The sequence below is a fragment of the Piliocolobus tephrosceles genome, chromosome 11 (genome assembly GCF_002776525.5).
Source record: "Piliocolobus tephrosceles isolate RC106 chromosome 11, ASM277652v3, whole genome shotgun sequence".
Classification (NCBI taxonomy): Eukaryota; Metazoa; Chordata; class Mammalia; order Primates; family Cercopithecidae; genus Piliocolobus; species Piliocolobus tephrosceles.
In genome coordinates, this window is record NC_045444.1 from 51,019,416 (window position 1) to 51,032,814 (window position 13,399).

General features: G+C 35.5%; 1 protein-coding gene across 1 annotated transcript in view; it reads right to left on the minus strand.

The window, feature by feature from the left end:
* SCN3A (sodium voltage-gated channel alpha subunit 3) overlaps window positions 1-13,399 on the minus strand; it is a 112,821-nt gene that overhangs the window by 58,473 nt on the left and 40,949 nt on the right. Inside the window, exons 8-11 of the mRNA XM_023188159.2 lie at window positions 12,497-12,769; window positions 12,257-12,320; window positions 7,309-7,450; window positions 6,041-6,247 (exon numbers count right to left, since the gene is read on the minus strand). Coding sequence (XP_023043927.1) covers window positions 6,041-6,247; window positions 7,309-7,450; window positions 12,257-12,320; window positions 12,497-12,769 — 686 coding nt within the window. The remainder of the gene's footprint in view (window positions 1-6,040; window positions 6,248-7,308; window positions 7,451-12,256; window positions 12,321-12,496; window positions 12,770-13,399) is intronic.

Here is a 13,399-nt window from a genome sequence, read left to right on the forward strand (position 1 = left end):
ACAGTATTTTTAGACTGGAAATGATCTAACAGAGGATATGAAACAATATGGTGAGCATCAAAGTTGAGTTCTCATTAAGCATATAACTATTTGAAAATGTAACCACAGAAGTGGAAACGATTAAATTATGACAATATCAGTTAAACTTTTTACATATGTCATCACTAAATACAAACAACTCTAACTTATCTACTATATTGTTTATCTTTCCCACCAACTATAAGCTGGATAGAAATTGTCTCACTCTATGCTCAGTGACTGGTATGTCACCTGACATAAATAGGGCTCAGTAAATAATTGGTGAATAAAGATTTAAAAATGTATTTTGCTATCAATTTTCTCAGACACTGGGGTGGGGGTGGGGGAAGAACAAGACATACTTAGCCTTGACTTTTCAAGACATCATGAAAGACTGGCATAACAGTCTGTATAACAACATATTTTAGGAAGAAATGGAGATAAAACCTATTTATAATACTGTGACATCACTTTGTGCTTTATGTTTCATCTTTCTTAAAAAGAAGCAAACCCTGCTAAGTAGTTTTCAGTTTTAAACTTTATGTTAACTAAAATTTAAAAAAAGATTTTAAATCTAAAATTACTATGCTGCAAATTCTCTAGGATTACAATGATCTCAGGGAGGGAAACTTAGTACTAAACATGATTTTAAATTTATGTGTTTGACCAAGCAACACACAAAATGTAACAGATATTTATTTATATTAAGCACTATATTCATAATGGAAACTCAGATATAAGACTTGATATAAGATAATGCCCAGAATTTAAATGAAACACTAATTCAGAATTTAGATATTCATAAAATTTTATATAGTCACATAGCCAGATTTTTAATCAAATTATTGATCATCAGTATCACTTTTAATATAATTCATGACATAAAATGAGAAATATTAAGTACATTTTATAACTCTGACTATATATGCAAAATAAAGTAAAAAATCTGTAGCAAGTTAAATATAGTTACATAGTGATTGATACATATGATGTACATAATATACACCATTTGTTGAAACAGTGAATATATATATACACACATACCCCTTCTTATCCAAATAAAGTCCTTAATTCTCTTTTCCATTTTATATAGACACAAACACACAACACGCAGTGTTAATCATTTATTGACTTGTTTGTCCCTGGAAACAAAGGAAGTGGTGGTCATAGTTTCTCACCATAATCCTAAAACTCACGTTCATTTAAATCACTTCCATATATATATATATATATATATATATATATATATATATTTTTTTTTTTTTTTTTTTTTTTTTTAGATGGGGTCTCACTCTGTTGCGCAGGCTGAAGTGCAATGGCGTGATCTTGGCTCACTGCAACCTCCATCTCTCAGGTTCAAGCAATTCTCCTGCCGCAGCCTCCTGAACAGCTAGGATTACAGGCATGAGCCACCATGCCTGGCTAATTTTTGTATTTTTAGTGGAGACAGGGTTTCACCATGTTGGCCAGGCTGATCTCAAACTCCTGGCCTCAAGTGACCCACCCACCTCAGCCTCCCAAAGTGCTGGGATTACAGGTGTGAGCCACCGCACCTGGCCCCAAACTTTGCTTTGCATAAGATGTTATTTCCCTATCTATTCTGGGTAACAGTTCAAATATTTCAAAACCAAAACAGATTTCTAAGGCAACAAAGGTAACCTCTGACACATTTTCTGTGTCACTCATCAACTCAAATTTGTCACTTGTTCCACTTCCAGTGATTTGCCAATTCCCTCAAAGGCAGATGTTTCCTGTCATCTCTCATTTCTGTGTACCTGTTTATACCCAACTCTGTGATTCTACCAATGTCCTGCGTATTAGAATAATAGTGTTACTTTCACAGCCAACTTACTGAATCCCTCTTTTAACAAATAAGAAATTTCACTTAGTATTTACTCAGGAAATAACATTGTCTTATAACATTTTTGTGTGATTCAAAATAGGCTCTGTAACTCACTGTATCTGTGTGTCCATAAAAATATAACCACATAACTAATACTTCATTCATTTTACACATGTAATCCAGTTAAAATCCCATTCAAAGCTACAAGACATTATACCTATTTCTGTTCTACCCCAATTATATTAGATTTCTTAAGAACTACTATTGTGAATTTTGTTCTAGAGCTTACTCCCAAATTTTTTCCTATATATAGACTGCTATGGGATATACTAAGCTGGGCAACATTAGGCACTTAAATATCACAATTTAAATGCCAAACACAATTAGAATGATCTAGGACAAAACATTGATTTCTTTGCAGGGTTTGTGTTTCTCCATGTTATTTTCTCATGCCTACACAATGACTAGCCCTAGGTGCCCCTCAACCAATAATAAAGAAAGATGGAAGTGATGCGAGCCTTCATGAAGTCATTGGCTAGATAGTAAGTTTTGAAGACTCGTAGGTGGTTAGTGAGACTTAAGCTACACTGCAGCATAAATGATCTCATAGGTGCGCTAATTCTCTCTCTTTGCCTACAATTTCCTCCTGGATTCAGCATTGATAATTTACTGGTTATCATTACCTGTGTTGTCAATAAGGAACTAAAATGGATTTGGCACTGTGCTACTCTAACCAGTACTATACTTTACCTTGGATAAATTTAAATTTTGTATGTATGAAGCTAAAGCTGAATCAAATTGTGATGTTTTTGTCACTAAAATTCAGTAACTGACTACTAGGTTAATAGAACTGATGTTTTTTAGCTGAACTCATCATAATCATAGGTTCTTTACACTTCTACTAGACATAGCGCATGTTTATTTCTAAGTCAAAAAGACTATACTCTTTTAATTGATGCCATATTTTACCCTAAAATGGCTGCAGTTTAGAATAACTCATTTCCGTACTGTATTATCTGTGTAGCATTTTCAAGCACATTAATTTGTCTGCTTTTATTAATGATAATAGAAAAACCCAGTGCTTTAAAATACAATCATATGCGATTTATGATTATTATTTCCTGTAACATTTATTTAAAATCGTGAAATAAAGTATTTGCCCTGTAAATAGCTATTTTATTTTATTATCTTATAAATGTGCTTTATTTATAGCGATATAGAATAAAACTCTTCAATAATTCAAATGTAGAACTTTCTGGCAAGCATGAGGTATATTTTTAAATATTTTCAAGTTTCACCAAATTTGTTTAGAGTTTTCTGTATAAAATCAATAAGGTATATCCACATTACTACTTTGTACCCAATGGTAAGACGAAAGTGGCCAAGCCAGCATGTTCATCCAAGGCTAAGTTTATGGTTGAGCTCAGTAATTCACTAAGCAATTCATTGCTGTATCTCCATTTCACCAAAAAAATGCCTTGAGCAAGGACCTAATGCTATTTGTTGTGCATCTTCAAAGTAACTCAAAATTGTTAAAAACTTAAATTTTGAATATACCAATTTCTAGTATATACTGTCATCCAAAGAACACTTCAAATATGTGGAGCCATTCATCTGAGAAAAAAAAAAATCCTCAAAAAAGCCAGTGCATAAAAACAAAATTGGATTTCTGCTTCTGGCCAAAATGGAGTAACAGAGACGAGATTTACTCTCTTCTGAAGCAACCAATAAAACAGACAAAATACATGTTACAGTGGTTTTGAAGACACTGGACATCAGATCAGAATGTTTTAAGATATTGGAAAACGGAAAAGCAAGCAAGCCAGCTCTATGCTTTTCTTAGCTTATGGTCTGGAACTTCCAGACTATGATGTAGAGAGGAAGTATCTCTGCAGACTCCATGAATGGATGAGATGAAGCTGAATCTAGGAAAATCAGGGTGGCTATATAGTTCACAGAACAGGGTACCACAGGGGAGACAGTTGAGCAGAGAGAGAACTCTAGGGATCTCAGGTTCCCCTTGAGTACTGAGAAGATTATTCACCAAGCATGTGTCTTAGAAAACTACCTGAGGCTGAGGATTAGAGGGAACACCACCCAGCAATCACACTGTGCCAGAACCATATCTGTTCCTATACTGGCAAACATTTCGTTTTAAATGGGCATTGGGTAGTGTATTAGAAAGGGTCTTGATTCACTAGTGAGGAACAATTAGTCTGAGAATAAATGGTATTCTGGTCCTGTCTATTTTCAAAGGTTTAAAGATACAAAAGGATCAAACTGTGCATAAACGACATAACTATATCCCAGATTGACAGTGTCTGGAATTCAATGGAAGATTGTCAGAAACATAAAACTGCAGAAATATATGACCCATAATAAAGAGAAAAATTAATCAAAACTGACCAAGAACTGACACAGATGTTCAAATTAGCAGACAGGAAACTTCAACAGTTGTTGTAGCTGTATTGTGTATGCTCACAATATTAATTAGAGATATATGAAATATAAAAAAGACCCAGATCAAGCTTGTAGAGATGAAAACTACAATGTTTCAGATGACAAATATACTGGATAAAATTAGCGGCAGATTAAATGTGCAAAAGAAAAGATAATTGACTTGAAGACAACGATAGAAATCATTAAAATTGCAAATGACAAATGGAGTTTAAAACTCATAGAGAACTACAAAGGACATAAAACAGCCAAAAAACAGCTTTGAAAAAAAAAAAAAGAACAAAAAGTTGGGGACCTACGCTATCTTATTTCAAGACTCATCATAAAAGGTACAGTAATTAAGAGAGTGTGGTGTTGGTATAAAAATGACAAATAAATCAACTAAACATAATAGAATTCAGAAATAGACACACTCACCTATGGACAACTAATAATTGACAGAAGTTCAAAGGCAATGCAGTGGAGAATGAATGTTTTGTTTATATGCAGTTGGAATAATTAGATACTCATATTTTTTAAAAAGTCAATCTCAACATATCACCCATATGTTATACAAAAGTTAATTTAAAATGGGTTATTGACCTAAATTTAAAGCATAAAACTAACTTTAGAAGAAAATTTAGAAGAAAATACTTGTGGTGTTGACTTGGCAAAAGTTTCTTCGATCCAAAAGAATGATTTAAACAAAAAAGCTAAGAAATAGTATGCTGGATAAACTGCACTTTAAATATTTGAGAAGAATATATGTGAAAGGACTTATATCCCAAAGAGTCAAAGAACACTCAAAACTCAATAATATGAAATCAAACAACCTAACTAAAAAAAGGAGGGGATTAAAGATTTGAACAACCGCTTCATAAAAGAAGCTATACAGATGGAAAATAAGAACAGAAAAAGATGCTTATCATTAGTAATTAGGAAAATGAAAATCAAAACAGCAATGACATACTTATTAGAATGGCTAAAATTACAAAGACTGGCCATAGCAAATGTTGGCAAAAATATTGAGAAATTATAATTCTAACTGGCATGAATAGGGTTTTTACTATATCTTTGCAAGAGTCTTCACCTTTCAGTATAAGGATTTTTTTTTCTGTCTTTTAATGCAGTACTGTGTTTCCATCTTTTCTCCTCAACACATTAATACCCCATTCACTATGCCCCTAGCTCACACAGACTTTAATATTGATAAAAATCTCAAGTTGGCATCTAATTTTAGACACCTTCCTGATATCCTGGTGTGGGCTATATAGCAAACACCTTTTTTAAATTTTTTGTTATAGAAATCCCAAAGAATTGTTAAGCATAGGTATATATAAAGTTTTCTTGTCAACCTTTAAAATCAATTAACTTCAGAACAAAATCTCAAATGTCATAATTAGGGGTGAATCACTAATAATTGGAAATATCAGTTTTATTTCTTTTCTAAATTAAATAAAAAATTAAATTCCCCTCTTAGGTTCCATGAGACAATTCCATAGTAAACCTTATCCCTAATGTATTTTCTACCCACTGGCTGATTTCTTTATATACAATGTCTAAAAAGTTTATTCAACTTTAACTTCATAAACAAGTCCATATGTGAATATTTTTCTTTTTCTAATGACAACGTCTGTATATGAAATGAAAAGGCAGTACGAATCTACCCTCTATAGTATAATACTATTTCTACTTAGAAACTAATAATAATAATGATAAATCTTTGCTTTTATCACTCAGTACCTGAGCTTCTTCCTGTTGCTTTTTAAGCTGTTCGAGCATCTGCTGAAATTCAGCCTCTTTTTGTTCTGCTTCTTCCAATGTGGCCTGATTCTGTTCTTCATAGGCCATGGCCACCACAGCCAGGATCAAATTCACCAAATAAAATGAGCCCAAGAAAATGACCAGGACAAAAAATATCATGTATGTTTTCCCAGCAGCACGTAATGTCTAGGAGAAACGGGGGATAATTCCATCAGTATTTTAGTATAATGTCCCCAAATAAATATCTGGTTACCACAGTTAGATAGTCAGCACACTAATTCTCTTTTTAGTATCCAGTTTCTTTTCACCAAGAGTTTTTTGGTATTGATATGCTCAACACACAAAATTAAGAATCAGATTATTTGAGGCTTGACTGCAGTCTCGTTTGATATAAATACATTTTAAATTCATATATAGTGGATATATATGTGAACCCCACTATAATGCTTTTATTAGAGTTCATATGCAGAGCAATAATATGACAAGTGAGAGCACTGAACCTTTAAATCCTTTCACTGGGATTTCATTTGCATTGCAGTCTATTCTCCATATCATCAATAGATGACTTTTGCTTCCCTCCTCTTCTAGTCTCAGTTAATAGCTAGAGCTTTCATTTGAAATTTTCACATCAACATCATTGATTTTTAAAATATTTTAACGTGTTATTTATATACCTACAACTGGATTATCAATTCCTCAGAGTCATGAACATCATTTGCATCCCCATAGTTCCTAGCAGAATGCCTTTCACATGAAAAAAGTTTTCAGTGTACATATATAGGTACTGACTCAATGAGCAATTAGGATTTTTGGCACACTTGCTTTATACTGGACCCTTCTCTGTATTCCAGAGTGTTATAAGCAGGTCCCTTTCCTTTTCCTTTCCCTTTCCTTTTCTTTTTTTGAGATCGGGTCTTACTCTGTCATCCAGGCTGAAGTGCAGTGATATGATCTCGACTCATTGCAACATCCACCTCCTAGTCTTGGGTGATCCTCCCACCTCAGCCTCCCATGTCGCTGGGACTACAGGTGCGCACCACCATGCCGGGCTAATTTTTGTATTTTGGTAGAGATGGAGTTTTGCCATGTTGTTCAGGTTGGTCTCAAATTCCTGGACTCAAGTGATCCATCCGCCTCTACTTCCAAAGTGCTGGGATTACAGGCATGAGCCACCACACCCAGCCTATGCTTTTCATTTCATATATGTCTATAAAAGTAAATGTTATGCATGCTCATTTGGACCTTACCAACTGGTAAAGATTCTCCCAGTAGTCTTGAGTCATAAGTCGAAATAGAGACAGGAAAGCCCAGCTAAAGGTGTCAAAGCTTGTGTAGCCATAGTTGGGGTTTCGACCAGCCTTCACGCAGATGTATCCTTCTGGACACTGGCTATAAGAGAGATAAATGGAGGTAGGGTCAGTATAGAAATTACAGCAATTTCAATTGATTTGACTTATAGGAATTTTCAAAACTGAAAGTTGCTATCTGTGACGAATTATCTTGCTTTCATTTCCAGAACACTTTAGGTGATTGCTCACCATGAAACTAGATGACATTCACTAGGAAGACCAATAGAAAATTTAGATGCAAAGAAATATTTACAGACATTTAGAATGGCAGAGAGCTAGCAACCACACACTTTTGGCTCTGACATCACCATATTTCTACTCTTTACAAAGTGGCAAGAAATAATAGTTAAAAATTAAAAGTCAGAAAAAAGCCAAAGAGTGGGGAATCAATTAACCATTTCAATAGCTGGTTTTATAGAATTTTCTAAAATACAGTTAATATTTATAACAATTTTGTATTTACAGAAAAAGTATGAAGATAGTACAGGCCTTATACATTCCATGCCATTTTCAATATTGATATATTGTTATTATTTGAGATGGGATCTTGCTATGCTGCCCAGGCTGGTCTCAAACTTCTGGGCTCAAGCAGTCTCCCGCATTGGCCTCCTGAAGTACTGGGATTAGAGGTGCGAGCCACTGCACTCAGCCTTAATACATTATTATTACCTAAAGTTACTATTTTATTCAGATTTCCTCAGTTTTTTTCTTTTCTTTTCTTTTCTTTTTCTTTTTTTTTTTTTTTTTTTTTTTTGAGATGGAATCTCACTCTGTCACGCAGGCTGGAGTGTAGGGGTGTGATCTCGGCTCACTGCAAGCTCCGCCTCCTGGGTTCACGCCACTCTCCCGCCTCAGCCTCCTCAGGAGCTGGGACTATAGGCACCTGCCACCATGCCAGGCTAATTTTTGCATTTTTAGTAGAGACGGGGTTTCACAGTGTTAGCCAGGATGGTCTCAATCTCCTGACCTCGTGATCCACCCGCCTTGGCCTCCCAAAGTGCTGGGATTACAGGCATGAGCCACTGCGCCCAACCCTCAGTTTTTTTCTGAATGTCCTTTTTTTGTTCCAGGATCCCATTCAGGATACACATTCCATTTAGTAGTTATGTCTTTTTAGGCTCCTCTTGGCTGTGACAATCTCTCAGACTTCCCTTGTTTTTGATGACCACAGCAGTTTTGAGGATTACTAGTCAGATATTTTGTAGAATGCCCTTCAATTGGGATTTGTCTAATGTTTGTCTCATGATTATATTTAGGTTATGGATTTGTGGGTGGAAGACTACAGAGGTAAAACATCACTATCATCACATCACATCATGCCAAGGGTACATACTTATCACTATGACTTATCACTGTTGATGTTAACTTTCACCACCCATCTTAAGGTAGTGTTTGCTTCCTTTTCCATATGTACTCTTTGAAATAAAGTCACTGTGTACAGACCACATTTAAGGAACCTTCAGTATATATCAGTATATACTTAAGTATATCTGATCAAATATCAAAAATTATTTGAAATTATTCTGCACAGGATATTTGTCCATTATTCATAATTTGTTTGATTATTCAATCATTTCAATTAACATGTAGTCATGGAGATTCGTTTTATATTTTGGATTAAACTCAATGATATTTCATTTATTTTCTTGTTCAAATTGCTTCATCTTTGGCCATTGGAAGCTCTTTCAGTTGACATCTGTAACAGTTTGACATACCCCATGGTTGTGGGTTGCATTGTTTGTTTATTTTTTAACACTTTCTTACTTTCAAGCACTATCAGATGCTCCAGGCTGATCTTTTATAATTTCCTCCCCAGTGCTAGAATCAATCATTTCTCCAAGGAGCACTAGTTCTTTTTATTGGAAAATGGTATTAGAAACCAAGATCTGGGTGCTAGCTGTGTTTGTTGCTACTGGGGTGTCATTGCTTCTAGGCCGTCTCAGCTGACAGAACAAGGAGACATATATGTTTATAATTGCTCAGTACTGGTACACATGCACAGTGGTTTCAGGATTGTTAATCTATACTGCCATTGGAAACAACTTTATCAACTAGAGTATTGTTCCTTTTACCTTCAGTCTTACAGACCTCACTCATTTCCAAAGTTACTTAGGTTAGCATGTTATTACCCCACCACCTTCAGTGAGGTTGTTTCATATTTTGCAATACATTTATATATTTTTGTCACATACTCTATTTCTTCCTGGGATCCCCAAACCTCACAAAAGATTTCTTTTAATTTGTATACATTAAGATTCACTCTTTGTGTTATAAAGGTCTATGAGTTTTAACAAATGCATTATGTTTCATATTCACCATTATAGAATCTTAGAGAACAGGTTCTCACCCTAAAAAAAAATCCCCTTTGCTTTACCTAGATAATCCCTCACCATGAACCCCTGGCAAGCACTATTTTCTCATCATCTCTATTGTTTTGTGTTTTCTAGAATGTCAGATAATTGAAATCATACAGTATGTAGCTTTTTCAGGTTGGCTTTTTCTCACTTAGAAATATGCATTTAACACTCATTAATACCTGTTTGTATCTTGATAGCTCATTTCTTTTTAATCACTAAATAATATTTTATTGTATGGGCATAACTATTTATCTGTACAACTCTTGAAGGACATCTTGGTTGCTTCTGGTTTGGGGTCATTATGAATACAGCTGCTATAAATATTCACATGCAGGTTTTTTGTGAAGACATACGTTTTCTTTTTTTTTTTTGAGACGGAGTCTCGCTCTGTCGCCCAGGCTGGAGTGCAGTGGCGCGATCTCGGCTCACTACAAGCTCCGCCTCCCGGGTTCACGCCATTCTCCTGCCTCAGCCTCCCGAGTAGCTGGGACTACAGGCACCCGCCATCTTGCCCGGCTAGTTTTTTGTATTTTTAGTAGAGACGGGGTTTCACCGTGTAGACCAGGATGGTCTCGATCTTCTGACCTCGTGATCCACCCCTCTTGGCCTCCCAAAGTGCTGGGATTACAGGCTTGAGCCACCGCGCCCGGCCGAAGACATACGTTTTCAAATTGGTCAGCTAAATACCTAGTAGTGCAGCTGTTGGATCATATGGTAAGACTATGTTTATTTTGTAAGAAACTGCCAAACTCTCTTCCAAGGCGGTTGTCTAGTTTTGCATTCCCATCCGCAATAAGCAAGAGTTCCTGTTATTCTGCATCCTCATCAGATGTTGGTATTGCCAGATACATTTTTCAGTTATTCTAACAGATGTTAGAATAACTGATTTTTGTTTTAGTTTGCAATATTCTCTAATGACATTTTTGTTTTAGTTTGCAATATTCTCTAATGACAAATAATGTTGAGCGCCTTTTTACCTCCTTAATAGCCACCTGTACTATATACTCGTGTAGGGTATCTGTTCAGAACTTTTGCCAATTTTAAATTGGGTCATTTGTTTTCTTATTGTTGAGTTTTAAGAGTTCTTTAGATATTCTGGACACTGGTTCATTGTTTTGTTTAGTTTAGTTTAGTTTTGTTTTGTTTTGAGACAGGGTACAATTCTGTTGCCTAGGCTCTAGCAATTCCTGGGCTCAAGCAATCCTCCTACTTTAGCCCCATGAGAAGTTAGGACTACACGTGTGCATGACAATGCCTGGCTAGGTTTTTCTCTTCTTCTTTTCTTTTCTTTCTTTCTTTCTTTTTTTTTTTTTTTTTTTTTGTAGAGGTAGGGTCTTGCTTTGTTGCTTAGGCTGGTACATACAATAAATTCTTACAATTGGCTATGTGCTAGTTCAAATACTTTATGTGTATTGTGTAATTAATTATCACAACTGTTAAAGGGACAGAATATTACTCTCTCCATTTTAACGATGAGTAACTAAGGTACAGAGTGCTTAGGACACTTTTCCAAGGTCAAAGAGCTTACAAATGGTGGAGTTAGGATTTGAACCCAGGTATACATGAACTGTAGAACCTATGCTCTTACCCACTACATTCACATAATAAAGGTTAGGAAAACTGCCAAGAAAAAAATATTCCCCAAAGCTCTATTTATATGACTTGTATATATTTTCATTAACTCTCTTAGATTTTTATGGCTACACCAGTTTCCCTTTTTAAAGGATGACTCAAAATATATTTAAGTTCCATGTCCTAAGAGTCACTTACTATTGCCATCTCTCGGCTCCTAAAAATTTCCCTATTTTGATTTAAAATTAACTTACAATACTCTTAGGAAAATATTTAAGGGTTAGAGACTAAGAGCATGACTAAGATATTACAGCATCTCTTATTGCAAAATGTGGCCTAAAATAACTATTCATTATGTAGACTCAGACTTGGACATACCTTTGGCACACATGCACCCTTGGCTTCTTCGTATACAGAAATTCATGCTCTTTCAAGAATACTAAATATTTCAAAGCACTTCCCCAAGTGTGCTTGCACCCTGAAGACCACATTATAGTCTGGATCTTTTCCAGTCACAACAAAACTCATCCTGTTGATACATATGTACACCAATAAAAAGGGACCCATCTTGTGTTCCTTCCTGTGTTTTGTAACAGCTCTGATGGATGCACAGCAAAGACAGACTCTGGGCCTTCACACATTGGAGCATCAGTTTAAGAACATCTTAACTGTGAAATTCTGGTGAAAGGTCTTCACAAAGGGATGATTTTTAATGGCTCTGAGTTTGGACCAGTGGCAATCCAGTAAGGCAGACAAGGCACTTCCTAGGTGGGCAGCATCACTCTTCCTAGGTGGGCAGCACCACTCTTTATCACATACATGGTAAGGCTACACATAGAACCATGTAGATGTTTTCCTACTTACTTTTTTTTTTCACAAACCGTTCTGTATCTTAGAAACTATATTACGTTTCTTACCCTGCATCTGAGCCGTTTCCACAGAGTAAAGGGTCTTTTTGTCCATCCAAAACATAAAAGTGACCTGTTAGCACAAAAACAAAAACATTTTATTTCATATTAATCCTATTCACATTAGGAATAAATCAGAGTTTGACTATCTCAGACTAAAGGTGGCTGTACACCTACAGTCTCAACTATTTATAGTTGAAAACTCATTCAGCAACACTGAGGTTAACATAATGTGGCAATACATCTTACTGTCATCTCCAATGTAATCCTTCCAGTTAAATGTGCTCATTGTTACATTAACAAATGTCCCATTTGAATCCATTGTGCCATTAAAGTAGGAGGTGGTGTTGGTTTCAAAAGCAGAATCGCTTGGGGGCCACTGCAAACATTTATTCCTCAGGTTGCCCATGAACAGCTGCAGCCCAATGAGAGCAAACACGCTCAGACAGAACACAGTCAGGATCATGACGTCAGAAAGCTTCTTCACCGACTGGATCAGGGCCCCCACAATGGTCTTTAAACCTGAAGAGAGAGAACTATAGGTCACCTGAGGAAGAGTGCCAGAAGCCATGATTTCTTAATAGTCACACACATTCTCTTTCCCCCATAAATGGTTGCTTGACTATTTAGACACCGAAGCTGTATGGATAGCCTGATGATTTGGGAAATAGATGAACAGCAGATTTTATACGTGAACAGGGTGCTTGCTGGAAATTCAATATGAAGGTTTAAATATCTAGTCAGGAAGTTTTGTTTGTGTGGTTTTACATGCTGAACAAACGTACAAAAAACCTGGAGTTATTTTTCATTTCAGATTTTGTGTTTCATGAAGCTATTTTCCACCAATCCATTCTTTACTCTAGCTTCCAAGCAGTAGTAATTTAGAGGAGAAAAGAATTTTAAGATAATGTAAGTCTCATGCCATACACATGCTCTTCAATAATAATCTTTTCTCCTTTGTAAAAGGAGATCCATTTTTGTACTACATCTGCAGTGAATGGTAAAATCCAAATCAGTTAGTAAAGCCATGATAGTGAAAAAGAGAGAGAGAGAGCAAGAGGCCAAAATTAGCATTTTTTTGAAGACGTCTCATGCAATTTTCTGTTAAACTCAAAGGCTGACTTTATAAATAAGCATGTAATTTATAAAATT